The sequence below is a fragment of the Watersipora subatra genome, chromosome 4 (genome assembly GCF_963576615.1).
Source record: "Watersipora subatra chromosome 4, tzWatSuba1.1, whole genome shotgun sequence".
Classification (NCBI taxonomy): domain Eukaryota; kingdom Metazoa; phylum Bryozoa; class Gymnolaemata; order Cheilostomatida; family Watersiporidae; genus Watersipora; species Watersipora subatra.
Window position 1 is genome coordinate 20,274,958 of NC_088711.1, and position 18,822 is coordinate 20,293,779.

The 18,822-nt window shown below is 36.7% G+C and overlaps 1 protein-coding gene across 1 annotated transcript in view; it reads left to right on the top strand.

Annotated features, from left to right (window-relative positions):
* LOC137394021 (protein capicua homolog) overlaps positions 1-18,822 on the top strand; it is a 55,023-nt gene that overhangs the window by 26,097 nt on the left and 10,104 nt on the right. The window contains exons 11-20 of the mRNA XM_068080736.1: positions 63-132; positions 1,495-1,581; positions 4,825-5,018; positions 6,973-7,033; positions 10,321-10,446; positions 11,650-11,690; positions 13,025-13,123; positions 13,576-13,709; positions 15,348-15,530; positions 18,151-18,266. Coding sequence (XP_067936837.1) covers positions 63-132; positions 1,495-1,581; positions 4,825-5,018; positions 6,973-7,033; positions 10,321-10,446; positions 11,650-11,690; positions 13,025-13,123; positions 13,576-13,709; positions 15,348-15,530; positions 18,151-18,266 — 1,111 coding nt within the window. The remainder of the gene's footprint in view (positions 1-62; positions 133-1,494; positions 1,582-4,824; positions 5,019-6,972; positions 7,034-10,320; positions 10,447-11,649; positions 11,691-13,024; positions 13,124-13,575; positions 13,710-15,347; positions 15,531-18,150; positions 18,267-18,822) is intronic.

Below are 18,822 nucleotides of genomic sequence, written 5' to 3' on the forward strand. Positions count from 1 at the left end.
TGTAGTCATGCATTTCTCTAGTCTATTGGGCATGTCTCAACACGTTTCCATGTTTTCATCAGGAAGTATCAGGGGATGTTAATGGATTCCACCCAAAAGATGGAATATTCCACCCACGACTCGGGCATGAAGGTAAATGAAGTATTTTATCTTCTCATTAGTTATTTAGCTATTATTCCCCCCTGATGGCTTCTGTTTACGGTTTACAAAATACTCTGTCTCACAGATATGATTAGCGTGGTTTTAGTCTGCCCTCATCTCTCATTTCGTACGATGAGCTGAGCCATGATATCATCGAAAATGAATTTACTCCGCTTGGCATGATCTCCATTTATTGCAACCCGACACCGTCTGCTCTCACTCGTTCCTTTATTCCCATTAATTAATCTGTTCTAACCTGTCGTCTTACGCATTAGTCAACCACTGAACTGGGCGGGCTCTTTTTGATGTAGAATTTTATAATTTTTTGTCGTTTTCAACCGGTCTCTCATCATTTTCAGAATTATTCATAATCACAGTGGTTTGCTAAAGGCTGGTCACACAGGCTGATGCTTTAGCGCGATGTTCGACAAGGGTTTCAAAGTTGGCCACGCTGCCGCAGAGCTAAAACACTAGAGATGTGAGCAATCCCAGTTGAAGCTTGTAAAGGGCAGCCGCGCCGGTCAGAGCATAACTCAAACAATTACCTGAACTTTTAAAGGGATTGTTGTTTTGACCATTTCCTTACATTCTGTGTCACAGGGTGTCCTGATAATTGTTACACGCTTAATTATGATTGAATCAATCATTCATGGACAAATCAAATAAATATTGCATTAGCCAGTAATACATGTATGTTTAATTTCCTTAATTCTAATCTTCAGTTGTGTCTGACCTAACCAAATTGAGCAATACTAGAGAATGAATTTTTTTAGTATTCTCTAGAATCCCGACTTGAATTTCTGGTGTCGGAAGCTTTGAATTAGTTGCTCTGTCCGCCCCCTTTAGTAGCTCCCCAGGCCAAATATGCATACTGAAGTTATCTTCACAATGCATTTGCAAATTGGTTATGCGTAATAAAGCCTGCAATGGTGGTATGCTGGACAGTAGAGTTGTGAACTCTAGTCGGTTTGTGGTGAGGTTTTTTTCTCCAGTTTTAATTAGTTATGGAATTATTTATCCTGAGGGTAGGATATCATTATGGATAGCTTCTCAAAATTGCATCAATTGCTATCAGAATTAGTCAACAAACGAACTAATGACAACATGGATTCACATGCTCTGCACATGGATGCTTACATCAGTGCGGACCACCAGCCTGCATAGTCTCTTGTCCAGTTTATATAACTCTCACCTGCTTGTACCGGTCTTGAGGTTTGTGTTCTCTGGCTGAGTCTAAAAAATAGATTTGGTTGTAATGTTGCATCGTTAGTGAAGAACTCATGGCATTTTACCATTTTATAATAGCCAACAACCAACTTCATATCAACTTCATGTCTCACTCTGATCTTGCAGAAATAGCGGTTAGCCTTGGTTCTGCTGTGTCTGGCACAACGGCTGTCAGCTGCTCGATACTCAAAGCTTCAGTTAGGGCTAAGACAGGTTGGTTCGCCTACCTTACTCCTCAGATTAGTCATTTTTACTTCTTCACACGGTCAAACCTGATTGGTAAATACTCCCTCTTATTAGATCTATGTAGCCGACCGGCTTCCTTATAATTTTATAGATTCTTCCTTATGACGATTTGTTCAGTTGGCATGGCAGGTAGACAAACAAAGTTAGTTCATTCTGAGATGTCTATGCATGTCAAAGTTGTTTGCAACATGTTGGAGCAAATATTATTGTAAGAATGCATGTATATCGTATTTCGTTCCGCTGCTTAAAAACTTGATAAATACTTAAGGTAATTATACATAGTCGAAAAAATGCATTATATAACACTATGTAAAAACTACATGCAAACCAATAAATTGTATGTAAGAAAATGAACCAACTAATAATGTAATCTCCCATATATAAATCTCAAAGTCCGCTGTTTGGCCTGTCTAGCTACAGCTATTAAAATTTAGGAATGGAAGATCTATTTCGTGCTGTATTTGATCCCGGAACTTCCCGTTCACCGGCGGTAACCTAACCAATTAAGCTACGTGAGATGCAATGGTTTCATTAGGCGATATGAGTCGTTATCCTATCCGGTTAAAATATACATAGCACTCTGCGTTACGCAACATCACTAAAGCTTGCCCTCATGGCTCTTATTAATAAGTTTAGCCATGCCGATAGTAGCTTACCCAAATTAGCCATTGGATATGTGCCAGGCAAATGGCCAGTGGCCGGCAACTACATGACCTGCCTCTGTTTATAAGCTGTTTTTCAATACCCATGCAATGCCGGGATATTGGCTAATCTTTAATAGAAATAGGTTTTTATTGTAATCGGTTTTATTCCAAAGACATGCGTGCAGGTGTAGCCTTTGTGATACAGGGGATGGATGAGGCATTAATAAAAGTGCTGACACAAATACATTTTACATTTTATCTGTAACTAATGGAAAGCCCGACGTTGCACAAGTATTAAAAACCAGCTTATGATGTAGCTGCCTGCCTCTTGCCATTAGCCTGGCACATTGCCAATGGCTAATTCAAGTAAGCTAGTTATCTACTGCTCTTGGCTCATAGAATGACGTTGCGCCACCACAGAGAGCGGTAGCGTATTTTTACTCACATAGCGACATATATCGCCCAAATAGTCTGCCAGTCTCGCATAGCTAAATTGCTAAGGCATTTGCCTGGCGAACAGGAGGTTCTGTGATACGGATTTTTCATTCCAATATTTTAATAGCTATAGCTGGACAAACTGAACTACAGACTTGGAGAATTATATATATATATATATATAATTTATAATAACGGCCAGCTTCTACACTAGCTTTCTTTATATCACTTTCGGTTTCTTCCTCATCATAATTGCCAGACAGCTTCGGAGATTTCTTACATACTTTAACCGAATGTGTTTGCTCATTCTTTTTGTAATTTCTTGTTTCAACTCCGAGGAAAACACTGGCTTCTTTCTTCTACACTGCGACTGTTACTCAAGGATGGTTCACATTATATCGTCATATCTCGGCGTTGATGCCACAATACTTCAGTGATCGTCGATGACAACAATGTTTACACTATCCCAAACCCATCCACGTTTACATCAGCAAATACTCCATGACATAGTGTTTTCATTTTTTTCTATGATATATTGTTCTCAATTTTTCGCGAAGAAACCTCTTTGTTTTCTCATGCTTGGATCAAATACTAGTCCCGCAGCGACTCTCATAAATGGAAATGAATAAATCACGCTATCAGCGACCTTGAATCACTATCGTTGCAGTGGCTTACGTTGTACATGTGGTCGTCGACGCTCGGCGAAATATCGGAAAAGTTTGATAGCTGCAAACTTTCCCGACATATCTGCGTGCCTCGTCGATGACATCGGTTTACGGTTCACATAATTGATGATGAATGCCGAAAGAAAAATGCTGTCATAAAGCGATATAGTGTGAACTAGTCTTAAGTGTTATTCTTCTTGGTATCCATGATTTCAAACTAAATAGAAAGCGATGAACTACTGGTTAATACTCTTCGAACGCGTAGAACCAAACTATCTGAAAGGGAACTTCGTACATACCTACTGATTTACAAATCCATAATATTTACGTTTTGAGCAATTTGGGAGGTTGTACAATGTGCGTTAGAAATTATTTTAGATACTATATTTAAATGTTTGGATATTAAATATTTGCTCAAATTTTATGCTCGTATTTTGGAAATTCATATATAAAAATGATCGTAGGTAGATATTTGACTGTAGTAGTACAGTTTATCGTATAAGTATAACCTACCGATAGTATTTAAGTATTTTTTTGTCAGTTTTGTAAGCGAGAAAATTATGTTATAAATTTGAGAATAAATATTGTTTTTTGTTTCTACCCTCACATCCTTCCCCCCCGTCTGATGCTACAATCTACATAGAACCCTGGCTATCTATATAGAACCTTGGCTATCTACCTAGAACCTTGGCTATCTATATAGAACCTTGGCTATCTATATAGAACCTTGGCTATCTATATAGAACCTTGGCTATCTGTATAGAACCTTGGCTATCTATATAGAGCCTTGGCTATCTATATAGAGCCTTGGCTATCTATATAGAGCCTTGGCTATCTATATAGAGCCTTGGCTATCTATATAGAACCTTGAATCAGTTCTCTGCACGCCGTTTCTGAACTGAACGCTATTTCTGAACTGCACGCTGTTATCACGCAGCATACCTGCACTGTTGACAGTATTAATATAACTATGTTTGTTTTTGTGGCAACAAGTGAGAATTGGGTGTCAACAATAACACTCTCAAATGTGAGCCGCACTATTGATATCTCTCTACACGCTCTGACCTATTAACACGATGAACACGCATGTTAATTATGGCCTAACATGCTGGCCGGGTTGAAGAGTGGTATAGTCTAATTAGCTTAGCAGAGTTGTCTCCTCTTGTAAAATGATTTTCTGCAGAAGCTGGTTAGCTGACGCATTCACCTTATTCATTCATGTCACATGCTGTAGTCGGGTTGTGGACTTTCAAGCGTGTTATTGTCACTTAATTATCACATTTGTTTAGAAGCTGAACTCCTTTCAATGAACTGTTAGCCGCAGCCCCTCCCTTCTTCTTGTCAACTATTGTCCCTCAACTGTGTGTTATTTATATAAACCATTTACAATTAGTACACTTGTTTTCTTGAAGGTTTGTCTGTAATTTTTTATGACAATGACTAACTGTTTTTTTCTGATGGTAAAGGAAGCAACCGTGAGCAGAGCAACTCGGTGTCACAAAGTGTGACTACTCCATGGGCTATAGTCTCCCAGGGTGGTGTCAAGTTAGTCTCATCAACAGAAGCAAATGGTAGTGCTTGCAGCACGTTGATCAGCAGTCTTCCATTTGCAACAGCCGACAAGCTGCCCACCTCTGGAGCAGCCGAAGCAGAGCATGGGGTAGGTAGAGCCATCTCACATGAGCAATTTGACAAACCTTTATATGTATATGACTCATATTGACTCAGCGGGCTACTAGCTATGAGTCATGAGTATTAATGATGTGTACAGAGCTGTTCTCTAGCTTGTAACACTGCTTGTAATTAGTAATCATGGAGTATTACGGCAGTACAGACCGGCAGTACAGACTGGAGACAAAACTAAATGCTTTATAAATGGTTGTCTAGGGTCTGTTGGTATGGGACTATTTGAAGCTTGCTGGACCTCAAATATGGTTGCAGAATCTCTTGTGCTTGACATTTATACCAATCAATTTTTATTATGAAGATCGCCGTAAAATTTCTATGTATTTTGATATACATTATATATGTATATGCATGTATATACAGTGGGTCCCCTAATTACGACAATCCCTGTTTTATGTTTTTTTTCGCCTCACAATGTGGAACACAAAGTTTTTCTGGCCCCTCGTTATGGCATTTTCCAAATTTGGCGGTCGGTGTGCTGCATTTTGTCGGAGTCACAAAGATGCCGATTTGCCAATCGTATTTGCCGAAATCTCTCCGACAACCTCTGAAAAAGATACACCGCTCTCTCTCTCTGTTCAGCATTTTTGTGTTCCGTACAGGCTCGATCTTGCGGGAGTGAAAAGATATCAAATTTATTGTGCATTTCAGTGTTTAACATAATATTTACTATAAACATTAATTTATTCTATATAACTGTATAACTTTTAGTTTGTTAGCCATTGGTCTTAAGATTGATAATGATGTTAAAGGGAGAAGTAAGAAAATGAAATAGTGTTTGCTTTGGATGATTACTATCGGTTCCTATACCCCTCCATACAACACTTGCCTTACGATGCCAATATTAGAACGAATTAATGCCGTATGTCGGGGGTCCAACTGTATATAGTATAAATGTATAATATTAAGAGTTAAATATATAATATTATAAATTTCCATGTATTTTATTTAATATATATATACATTATTTTGACCAGTTTATTTCTGAATACGGTTTTTATTTTTGAGGTACTGTATTGCTTTAGTGACTCAATTTCATTGTGACACGTAATCAATAACAATCATTGACAGCTATGACAAGTGACAGTCATGACAAGTGACAGTCATGACAAGTGACAGCCATGACAAGTGACAGCCATAAGTGTCAATTAGCTGTCATTCACTACTATAGCTTAACACAGCTGCTATGATTCTAAAATCATGCAATTATCTTTTCTGTTTGATTTTGGTCTTCAGTGTTGGAGTCATTCATACGATTTAGACATGTCATCTGTGATTTGAAATGTCAGCAATGAATCTTGTACCATTGGGTATTGGTTTTCAGAATAGTTTGTGAGATTGTACTTGGAGGATTGGATGCTAGTGGAGGGCGGTACAGGTTGCAATATATTGTTTCTCTTAGCTCGCATACTTATATGTAGGCATGCTGAGATGTTCACGTTTCTATGTTTTTCGAGTGCCCATCTCTGTGGGCATGCGAAAGGTAGGAAGCCGCCCATGGCAGTTCATCTCAGCCTCTACCCATGAGTAAAAGTTGAATGTCTTTGTGAATATTGCGCAAAAAACATCAGTCGCTCGTTATACCTGTTTACGTGTGTCAACTTTTTATCATCTATTTATAGCTTTGCCATTAAGAGCATTAAAAGGTTGGATACACCGCAGGAATATGTTAGCAAAAAATAACTGCCTTCCAGCTTTCCGGTTCACTAGGCTTACTCAGCCAGTTGCTTGCAGATAGCAAATTTTTATTTTTGTGCAAATTACTTTGTACTATGGCCTGCACTGGGGTGCATTCTATTCGCGATGACCTGAGTCGTGTGCAAGGTAACGGTAGCCGAGCTACAACTATTTGTAAATAACAAATCGTGTTTGCTACATTTGCCAACTTTCTAAACATATGCTTTATCGACGTTGTGTATATTTTGCAGCTACCCCCCAAGCACTTGTCACAGCAAGTCATAGCACCCAAACCAGCTGTCTCCTCACACGGTATGCGTTGTAATCAATGTTTGCTGGCCATCTCTGCTGTATCCTCGTATTGTGTGTCTGACATCATTATCCCCTTTCTTACCGGTACTAGCACTTTTGCTCTAAAATGCAGAATTAAAATTTTCGAGGTATTTAATAAATGTTGAAATAATAATAGTGGTTATTTTTTGCTAATGGTTCATTGTTGTTGGTATTACCTCTTATGAACATGCGAAGACTTTCGATGCCTGACGCAACTTCAAAGATGAACTTGCACAGAATTTTAAGTAAATTTTATCAGAAAGTATCGGTATTTTTCTATCATTTGCGATTGTTTCTGATGTCTGAGGTGATCTGATTGCCCGAATGTTTGAAGATTAAAATTGATGAAACTTAATCGTGATTAAAATAATTAGATCAACCCAAAATGCGATTATGACTTATATAATGGAACTTGAACGCAACTTGAAGGCAACTTGAACGCAATACCTGATATCAACTATTGCAATGATAATAACTAATGATGTCATTTCTCACGTATTTTTCTTTTAAGCGTTCTAATCGTGATCAAGTTTTATCCGTTTTAATCTTAAAACATCCTGGCAGTCAGATCACTTCAAACATCAAAAAAATCAAATGATAGAAAAATACCGATACTTCGCGATGAAATCTACTAAAATCTTGTGTAAGTTCATCTTCAATCAAAATTAATATTCGTCTACATATTTCTATTGGTGGCTGCTGTAGCATTTAGATAAACCCACTTAAATCAGTAAAGCATTGCCAAGCTTGCTCTATGATGGGTAATTATCTAGAAGTTTAAACCTCTCACCGTCGTTTAAATTCATCTATCACCTGAAAAATCGTTTTTGATAAGTTTCACTACACTCAGTTGTCATTATGCTTGCTATGGCAGCATTCTTCATGAAACCATCGACAGGCATTAGGAAATGTGTGTCATAAAGTTAGAGATGTACAATTTTAATCCTATTAAATAATATTTTTAGGCTAGATAATTCTTTTAACAGTTCTCAATAACGAGGACAAATGAAGTCTAGATATTTATATCGATCGTTCAGTTTTGGCTTAAGTTTTTTTAATCAGTCAAGAAGCAGTTAACATGTAATCTGTTTGTATAAAGTGAACGTTTGAAAATTTTGTTTTGAAGTTGAGTTTTTTGGCACTTTATCAGCTAAGAAATTGGCAAGGTAGTGTTCATTAGAAGCCATGTAAATATTGCCAAACCTTTTTTTCTGCGTTATCAACTTTGACCATAACGACTACAATCAAAATGTATTTACATTGAACTAGTCGATAAATAGTTTATAATGACCTTTAATTACAATTTAAAGAATTATGAAAGATAAGAAGCGCCTTTGTACCGGAGTTGTCTTACTTGTAAAAGTTGACAAATGCTTTTCAGTCAGATTTCTAGAATGCTATTTGATTTCCCTTTATGGTGGATTGCAGTTCTGTATGATTTACAAATATGTTATGAAACTGCAAGAACTTGCTTTAAATTATTTTAAGCTCAAATAGTTTGAAGTAGTCAACTGGTTGATATTCAGTAAAAATGAAGTGGTGCTGCCTACAGCTGTGACTATTTGGCAGCGAGAAGATTAAATATTGTATAATAGGAGGACTTTTGACCAACAATTATTATACTAATCATTGTTTTTATTCTTTGATGTTTGGGAATTGGGAATGTGTGCATCTGTAAATCTATGGCCCTTCAAAGTGAGCTTTTCCTTGAACATTTATTATAAAAATGAGATGATATTTAGAGGCCTCTGATAAATAGAAACAAGCACTCTTGGAAGATTTTAATCAGTGGTCTCTAGGTTTGCGTTGGCAGCTGCCGGTTGGAGTTTCTACTGTGATTTAATTACATGCAATTCGATTGTATTTTTGACTTGCTGTTAAACATTAAAAAAAAACTTTATTAAAAATAAAACTATCAAATATAAATATTGGCATAGGGAGGAGTTATGCCTTAGTAAATCGACTGCGTGAAACCCTAGAATTGGTTAACAACCATATAGACTGCGCGTGAAAGTTTATTAGATGACGAACAGATTTTAATTTCGGCGCGACTATCAACTAAAATTTATAAAATTTGGTTACATCCGATCTTTTCTGCCCGCACGGAAACCTTCAAGTTATGGAAAGAAAAAGTTATGTTATGGAAAGAATAGCCACATTTCTAAAAAATAACTTCAAAGCATGCAACCGCGGTAATGATGACAAACCAAATACTTTACCTAACGACGTGTTCTTTAAGTTGGCATGCTATTCCACAAAACATCCATGTCAACAAATCAGTAGCAATGCTAATCGTTCAAAAAATGTGTTAGCAAACAAAATCATTAGCAGTGAGAAAAAACTGCAGCTGAATGAATTAGATGAAATATTAAGGAGTACTTGTTTTATTTTTTAGTGAAATTGAAGATTTTGTTTAAGCAATTTCATGTACTATTATAAATTAACCGATGCTTGTTATATGCACTATCAAGTATAATACGTACTGATAATGGACAATGAGTTTCTCTGTACGGAAATATGTATAAAAAATATACAAATAATACAAAAAGAAATAAATAAAAAAATAAAAATATATGCAAAAAGATATAAAAGCTCTTTCATTTCTCACTTCAAGCAATTTTGTTTTTACTTTTTGAGCTCATTGCGCAAATATCTCAATCCATCATTTTTTTGACGTCATCAAGTCGTTTGCACCTGTTCTCGTTCATGAAAAAGCCGCCATATTTGTATAAAACGATCGTTTCTCTTTTATTTAATAGTACTTTTTGGTGTTGTTTTGATACTATAATAAAAAAAATTGCAAACAAAAGCATCGTTTTCAAAAATTTATTGCAAAAGCTTCGTGCTTTTAACGATAAAATTGTCTATAAAGATGGCCGACAACGATAGAATGACGTCACGAAAAAACGAAGGATAGTTGAAGAATGGTAAATGTACCCAGATGTGCACTAGCATAGAATATCGCTTAACTTTCCACACTACTCTGCTAATAAAGACGGATAAAGAATGCTGCCTGTTAGCATGCTCAAGCTATAATAATTACAATTATAATTCTTTTTATACACTTGCTAAGGTGTAGCATTCAAATTAACAAAAATTACACCTATTCTGAATGTCAAGGATGATAGCATTATAGAGAAAGATAAATTGCTTTACAGCAACCAACGGCTATTCTAAGTGGATGATCGCTGTGAATGTTTACATGGTTGAACTTGTGAACGTTCTACGATACATCAGTGACCCATGGATGCTGTGTTCTTTTCCAGATTTAGGTGCTAAGAAGATCACAGGTTTTGTCAGCGATAAACTCAAACAAAATTCGCACAAGGTGAAGGCTACAACTGCTAACATACCAATGAATGGCTTATCCCTCACCAGCAAACTTCAACAAGGTAGGCCTGGTGTAAGCTGAATACGGGCTTGGCTTATTATTATTCAAGGTGGCTTTAACAAAGTGCCTGTTGTCTGTAACACGGACATCATTCGAGACGGACATCATTCGAGACGTTGGCAGTTGGCTGTCATCATCGTTTAGGCTTTGTCTTAAACTTAGAGATCTGTTCATGCTTGGTTGATGACATCTTAGCTTGTTTTGGTTTTTATTTTAATTCTTTGGCTACCAAATTTGTTTCTTTACTGGGACATATTCAGTAAAACCTAATATTTGACTAGGGCGCATATAAATCGTCATAACTTTTGAACCACACTTATAAAAATGTTTTAATACCAAATTAATTTAATCAGCATGAAAATTTACATCAGCTGATACCATGGAATTTGCCAAAATGTTTTGCAGAATTCGCTAGGACACTTTCGGCAAATTTCGTTACTTTTCGCTACTACCATGAGTGTGTTTGAGCCAGATTAAATATCAATATTATTACAGCTTACGACATTATTATTAGGCTACTGCTAAAAATACAAATTGTTCCATTGAAATCACCCACAAAGTCCATAGATCTACTATTGGCGAAACCTTCGTAGCTGTAATGCCTTTGGCATGACTGAACGTTGCTAAGAAGAAATTGCTATAAAAAAAATTATTTTTTTGCAAAGCGAAACTATGCTATAAACATTTTTGTTGGCTCAATCAGGGAATCTGAAGGTTACTTGGTAGTTCCACAATCTCAGTTTTCATCTGCCGATTTATTTTATCCTAATACGGAAACGAATGCATCACAGATAAGTCATTGACATGCTTTAACTCATCTGCTGAGTGTGTCAAAGAATATGGCGATCAATATAATATCACTATACTCTGTCTTCTGGGTCTCACCGCTTCAGTGATCTCTCAACCACCAGAGAAATAAACATGTCTAGGTAGAACTATTGAAACAATTTGAAATTTGATTATTTGTTTTTTCTTTAATAGACTGAGCTCTATTAATACTGAGATTGTTATGCTATTAGTAATTGGCTATATTTCAAGTGTATTGTGGCTAAGATTTGTGTATGATGAGTCATTGCATGGGTCAGTGAGCTATTGCCTCATCAAAACTTAATGCTTGTTTTCTTTCTTCTTCCCATTGAGTGTTCGAGTTTATCTAGACCACATTCTCATATGCAGAGCAACTGATTGTGTTTGTGTTTGTTAGGGGATGTCGATGCAACCCGACCAAGTGGTGATGGAATTAAGGTGAGCTCCTTAGCATTATTGTTTTATCTTTACGTCACGGCCATGTCAAAACTAACAGCGAGTCGTTTATGGCTGTTATGTTGGAGTTATACTCTCTTTTGCTAAATTCACTGTTCTGAGTGTAGACAACTCTCATATTGCATCGATGAGCATGTATGTACATGTAATTTCATAATCAACTCGTACTACTAAATAGTTTTTCCAGGTAAACTCGAGTGCGCAAGATCCTAAAAATCACTATATATATTTCCAAACAAAAACAAATCACTTATTCCTGTGAATACTCGCTTACTCAGTATTAGTTCTAATATACATGATGCCTAAAGTTAAAAAAATATAGCGGTACAAGAATATCTGATGCTCAAGATCTATAAGAATCTGCAGAATTATTTGTGGTCAGAGGTCAGGCTTGTCAATCCATGCTACGGCTCTGAGCAGCTATTGTATGTAGGGTAGCCCTCTGAAAAATATACGATAATTGCCCAGTTATCATTACACAAATTTTATGTTATAGAATTAACCCGTTTTACTTGTTACAAACATGAACTTGTCAAAGTTTAGTGTTTTTACATGCTTGTCTTGTCAAAAACTGTGTAATTCATTTTTTTTACCAAAGCCAAAACTCATCATGTCAATGACTGCTTTGGTGCAAGTGTGAATCATCGTGCATTCAAGTGCTGCATCGGAAAATGGTGATTAACTTGAGCTTGTTCAGGTTTTTGCATATGCGATTAAACATCAATTAGATTAAGTTAAATTAATCTGTTACAACATTTTATTTGTATGTCAAAATTTCTCTGTTAAATATTATGTGGGCATGGTAGAATCATATTATGTGAAGCAAATATGAATATCAATGTATAATGTACTTGTATGCACTGATTAACAGAGCTGAGGTGTTTTTTAGACATTACGTCGTATTTTGAGATAGATGTTTGCTAAAGTTTCGTTTTGTGTGTCAAAAAATTGTGTGTAGAAATAATCATAACTTGAAGTTTGACTGTAATCTAGTTGGTTGAAAACAGAATCGACTATTATCACATAAGATATACATGGACTCCTAGAGTGGTATGATTGCTCTATGATTGCACTGTGCTTTTACTCGTGTACTGACTGCACACGCAAATGTTTATGCATTGAAGAGACCATTTGTTTTCCTTGTAGTTTGTGTCGCTAGCAATTCTTACTGTATTTATTTGAGCAGTGACAAGCTTTTGGTTTTTCATAATGTTATTGGCATAGGGACATACCACCATTACATGCCATTAGGAGCTGGTCTCCATACCTCAGATATAATATTTGTGCTTGACAAATGTGGATTTGCTGTTGTTCAGTTCCACACGAGATCTCTAAATAAAGACGGACCACCTGTGATAGAGATTACTCAGGCTCCTGGAGGAGACACTTCTGACCTGCTCAGTCCAAACAGCAAGGTATGTATGTACATGTATGTCAAGGTATGTATGTCAGTAGTAGGTAGACAGTAACCTGTGATACATTGCACACTGGTTAAGGTGAGATTACAAGTATAGTTTTATCTTGGTTGTACTAGAAATCTTATAGCTAATCTGAACAAGGATATTCAACTGCTCTATCTTTCGTTCTGTAAGGACTTTGAAACAAACACCTGAAACACCTGTAATGCTAAAAGTGTGTTATTGTCCAGTCTTTGTGATTTTGATGCCGGTAGGGGTGCTATTAATAATGTTATTGTTGATATTATTGTTTTATAGTTAGGTCATGCAAGATCCACCATCATCATCTTGATGTCATTGTTTATCAAAATCCGCTAGACCGGTGTGACACCAGATTGTTATACCATAATAGAGCATTTGCTGTTACATTTGTAGTATATATTTTTGTATTATGTATTACTACTTTTTAGAAAGAGAAGAAAATTCCCCCTCCATTTCCACTACCAGCGCATGTTACCGATGAAAAGATCTCTCCACATAATACTAAAAGTCCCTTGCGTAGCGGTTCTTTCTTCAAGAAAAACTTTGACTCTGAACGTGACAAGTGAGTGTATGAAAACATCTCTGTTATCCGACTCCTTGCATGACCTCATAAGGATATATATGTCTTTTCAATTCGACTCCTTGCATGACCTTATAACGATATATATGCCTCTGTTATCCAACTCCTTGCATGTTCATATAAGGATATATGTCTCTGTTATCCAACTCCTTGTTTGACCTTATAAAGATAAGTTTCTGTTATTCCACTCCTTATTTGACTATATAAGGATAACTCTACATTATTTCGCTCCTTGTTTGACCTTATAAGGATAAACGTCTTTGTTATCCCACTCCTTGTTTGACCTTACAAGCATAAGTCTCTGTTATCTGACTCTTTGAATGACCTTATAAGGCTATGTCTCTGTTATTCCACTCCTTACATGACCTTATAAGGATACATACCGTAAAACTTCTATTTGAACGTCATGGCGCTGTATTTTTCAACCCCTCATTTATAATGGTGAAGAGGTGAATGGTGAATTTATTAGAGGTGAAGAAGTTTAAGAGAGTGGTGCTTTATTTTTCGACTAGCTCGTCAGAATTTTGGGAAGATAAATTTGAACCGTTTGTCACGTTTGTCAATGCTAATGTCACCTATATTTTGCTTTCTATATACCTGTCATATATAGGTATAGGTATATAAGTATAGATGCGCGTAGGACTAAAGGATGTTTGCTGCCCAACCCGTTCTACAGTAGGTATAATTTTGATAGTTTGCCACGCGCACCATCTGATGTACGGGTAGAGAATCCAACAACTTCCTTAGTTTAGATCGATCATACAACAATATACTCCCAATTTGAAACACCAAAGGTTCCAAATTTTCTAGATAGGATTCGAATGACTCCACAATTTCCGATGACTTTTCACTAACCATTCAAATTGCAAGACAGCATGAACAAACTTGTGTCACAGTTGATTCTAAAAACACTCTTGATGTCAAAAGAATTAGGCCAAAGTTACGTTGCACAACTAGATCGCAAGTCCCAATGCTGTTGTCTCAATATAAGGAAGGACTCAATAATCTCTGTGTTTGCTACTACCAGATGTGCTCGTATGACGTTTGAAATTGTTCTCTCTTCTGATTTCACACAGTTTGGTTATAAGGCTGAGCATTTTTGCTGAATGTATAAGTTAACTGGAATGTAATTCCAATTTGAATTATGCTTTGACAAAAGTGGAATGTTTACAACATACATGAGCTCAGTAATAAATATTTTTTATGTTCTATGTGTTGACTGTAGTATGCTGGGTGAGTGGTTGGTTGGTGAACTCATTTTGCTTGTTGAGTGAAAGTAATTTTTAGTCATCTTTCGGGCTGGAGTTTTATTATTGGCTATCTATTTCCTACTGTTTTGTAAGTCTAGCCAGTTTCAATTGTTTTTGGCAAACCAAACACATGCCTGTTATTCTATGGATTTAAAATTATAAATGTATTTTGTATTTATCAACTTACAAAATTTTATAAAATGTCAAGGTTCTACATGTATAACCTATAGTACCTAAACAGACTTGGAATTGGTATGAGTTGTCTCCTCTTCATCTTTGTATAGCTAGCTCTCTGAAGAAATTGTGGGGGTGAGTTTCCAGCTATTTATCGAATGTGTTCTGCTGTATGCCCGGTCGTTATGTTTTAAAGGGTTTTGGAAGATGTAGACTTTGAGTCAAAGTTTGACCGACTGCCTGAGTTTCAACCTGGTAAGGATACGAGGACTCCTGTTCCACAGAGCCCCCATCTCCTCCTGACTGCCATGAGGAAGAAAAAGGCTGAGTATTCAGAGAGTCCTGCCAGCACTCCTCGTTGGGTGTCTGGTGGCTCAAGGTCAGTTTATTTTCAGCAGTAGTAGTTGCCATTTCTTATCCGCTAGCTTCAACCTCATGGCTGTAGTTCTTTCTGGCGTAATTGCTCGGTAATACGCCATACGCATCTGCATATTTACGGTGGTTAATTTTATTCATTTACAAATGCAAGTCACTAACAATAGGATACATCTAACTTTGGTGAAAACTTATTATCAGTGGCTATTGTATTGTGTTTACTATATTTTGTTTTCATTGTTTTGTAACCTACTCATATAACTTTAAAATATTGTATTCTTTTTAAGATACTTAACGCAGTACTCGGCATAAGTTTTACCCTTCGACCTGGGTGTGTGCGATGTAGCAAACATCTTAATTAGCTTGAGGACTGAGTAAAACTATGTACATACATGCAGCCTTAAAATAATAAAGAACTCACGCAAAATTCACTCGTCAAACTCTAAATTCAATATTTATTTAGAATGCTTAATAACGACTTGACATCGTTCACTGCTAAATTAGGCAAAAAGCGTTAGAGTTATTAAACGATATGAAATCAAACTATACAAGGTTGTTTTTAATACAAAGTATTCCGACAGTTCGAATAAAAATCAAATAATCTAGCATACCATAAAACCTTTAATTGAACGCCATGGTGCTTTATTTTTCAACCCTTCTTCTATAGTGGCGGTCAATTGGAGGCGGCGTTCAAATAGAGGCTGACGCTGTATTTTTCAAATGGCTCGTCAGAATTTTCGAAAGACAAATTTAGCCCTATTACGGGCGGAGTGGATATCGCCTATATTTTGCCCTCTTTTTCTGGTGGACTGTTATTAAACATTTTGAATGCAAAGAATCTGCTAACTTACCTCTAACCTGCCAAAGATCTCTTAATAAATCTGTATCAAAAAACTAATAAATATCTTTACCAGTTGATATTGATTGCTCGCAACTGACCTGCCATGATATTATAGCCTGTGTCCTTTGCAATTTGTTGGAATTTTCAAATTTTATTTCATTCTAAATTTGAAGAAGTATTTTTATTTTATATCTATATTTAACATTAGTGAATATAAACTCATTGCACTCTCTGATATGTTTGCTACAGTTTGCAGCCAAGACTAGCTTTTTATGTGCTATAGAAGTGGAGTTATGCACATCGATCCATTTTAAGCTGTGTTAAGATAGCCGCGAGGATGCTATTAAATAGCATGCTATAAATCTGCATATTTATAAGTTATACAACAATCATTTATTAAATGATACAAATACATATTCATGAACAAGGGAAATAAATGAACCATACTTATATTACAAGCAGAAACAAAAATTAACGTTTTTAAAACAAACATATTTTCATCGTTTGCCTGGATAGCTGCGTTGTAATTGTTGCTTTTGATGGAACGAACATCTGCTAGTTGTCCAATAGCTTCCACAATATCTTCTGGCCCCAACTCTCCTTCTGCACTGCTAAACTAGCCGATATTAGCGCCCAAACAATTTTTTGGCAGAGCAAAACATTCACGTGCTGCATTTAGCGCGAATGCAACACGTAAAAGTTTGCTTGCTAAAAGTTTGCTTGCTAAAAGTTTGCTTGCGTAACCTCTGGTCCAAAACTTGCGAACCGGTTTTTATATGCATGTCCTTCGAAGTATTAGGACCGCATTAAACAATAAACTACTATTAGCCGGAAACAGACAGTAGTTATTTCTATTGCGTTGCTTTGAAAGTTCATCTACTATCGTAAATTTGAGCCGCTTTTTTCTATAAATGTAGGCTACTTCGAAGTACATTGTAGAAAGTCCGCATTTAGCAGAGAGCTACTACTAGCCTGAGATCGTTATTGCTACGGTGTTGCTTTCAAAGTTTTAACAAAAAAAGGAAAGCTCTGGAATAGTACAACGAGAGAATTAACTGATATTGATATAAACGATTCATTATTGATACAATTTTGTGGACACTTTTTTACTCATCAGTTGATATTATGGGCTCAAAAAATAAAATAATGTCAAAGTGGTGGTCAAATAGAGGTGGCGTTCAATTGGAGAGTGGCGGTCTATTTTTCAACCCTTCTCTAAGAGTGGCGGTGTATTGGAGGGGGGGGGGGTTCAAGTAGAGGTGGCGTTCAATTAGAGGTGGCGTTCAATTAGAGGTTTTATGGTAAATCAATCGTCTCATGTAACTAGAAAAAACTAGTTGTGACCGTTTTTGAATAGAAATATTACGGTCAGACTTGGTACAAATCATCAAGTTGCTAATAGATTTTAGGGTATTTATGTGTTTAGAATTCAGTCTAACGCACACCGACCCGCAACATACAGTGCTTGAATAGTTATTTCACTCATTCAAGTATAGCAGTTTTACTAATTTTATGGATCGCCCAAGATATGGTGTCTGGGTTACCAATAGGTATTCCATCCATGTAATAACAGTATATCTCTGTTGGCTTTTTCCTCTTGTTTTTTTTAAAACTTCCAATTTATTGACCAGTAGAATTGATTGATGTGTTAGTAAAATACTTGTAACAGTTTCGCAACTTGTTGGGAGTTATCTACACATTGGATTGCAAATCAGAGACAACTTTCATTGGTTAGATGAATGCTCATACGAGTTTATAGCGAAGTCTTGTTTGTTGTTTGCAGCGCTGCTACACCATCATCGGCAGCAACTCCGTCGTTTGGCAGCAAGTTTTTTGGACAAGACTTCAGTTTGGAGAGTCTCTCTGACATGTCACCTTCGACGCCGTCTCACTATAAATGTGAGTTTATTGTTGCAAATTTATCTTCTATAAACACATGGGTTCACTCCTAACATGTGTCCACCTCTAGCGTGTGTCCACTCCTAGTCCACTTTTAGTATGTATCCACTCCTAACACGTGTCCACTCCTAACATGTATCCATCTCTAGCGTGTGTCCACTCCTAGTCCACTTTTAGTCTGTGACCACTCCTAACATGTGTCTACCTCTAGCGTGTGTCCACTCCTAGTCCACTTTTAGTATGTGTTCACTCCTAACATGTGTCCACCTCTAGCGTGTGTCCATTCCTAGTCCACTTTTAGTATGTGTCCACTCCTAACATGTGTCCACTCCTAACATGTGTCCACCTCTAGCGTGTGTCCACTCCTAGTCTACTTTTAGTCTGTGTCCACTCCTAACATGTGTCCACCTCTAGCGTGTGTCCACTCCTAGTCCACTTTTAGTATGTGTTCACTCCTAACATGTGTCCACCTCTAGCGTGTGTCCATTCCTAGTCCACTTTTAGTATGTGTCCACTCCTAACATGCGTCCACTCCTAACATGTGTCCACCTCTAGC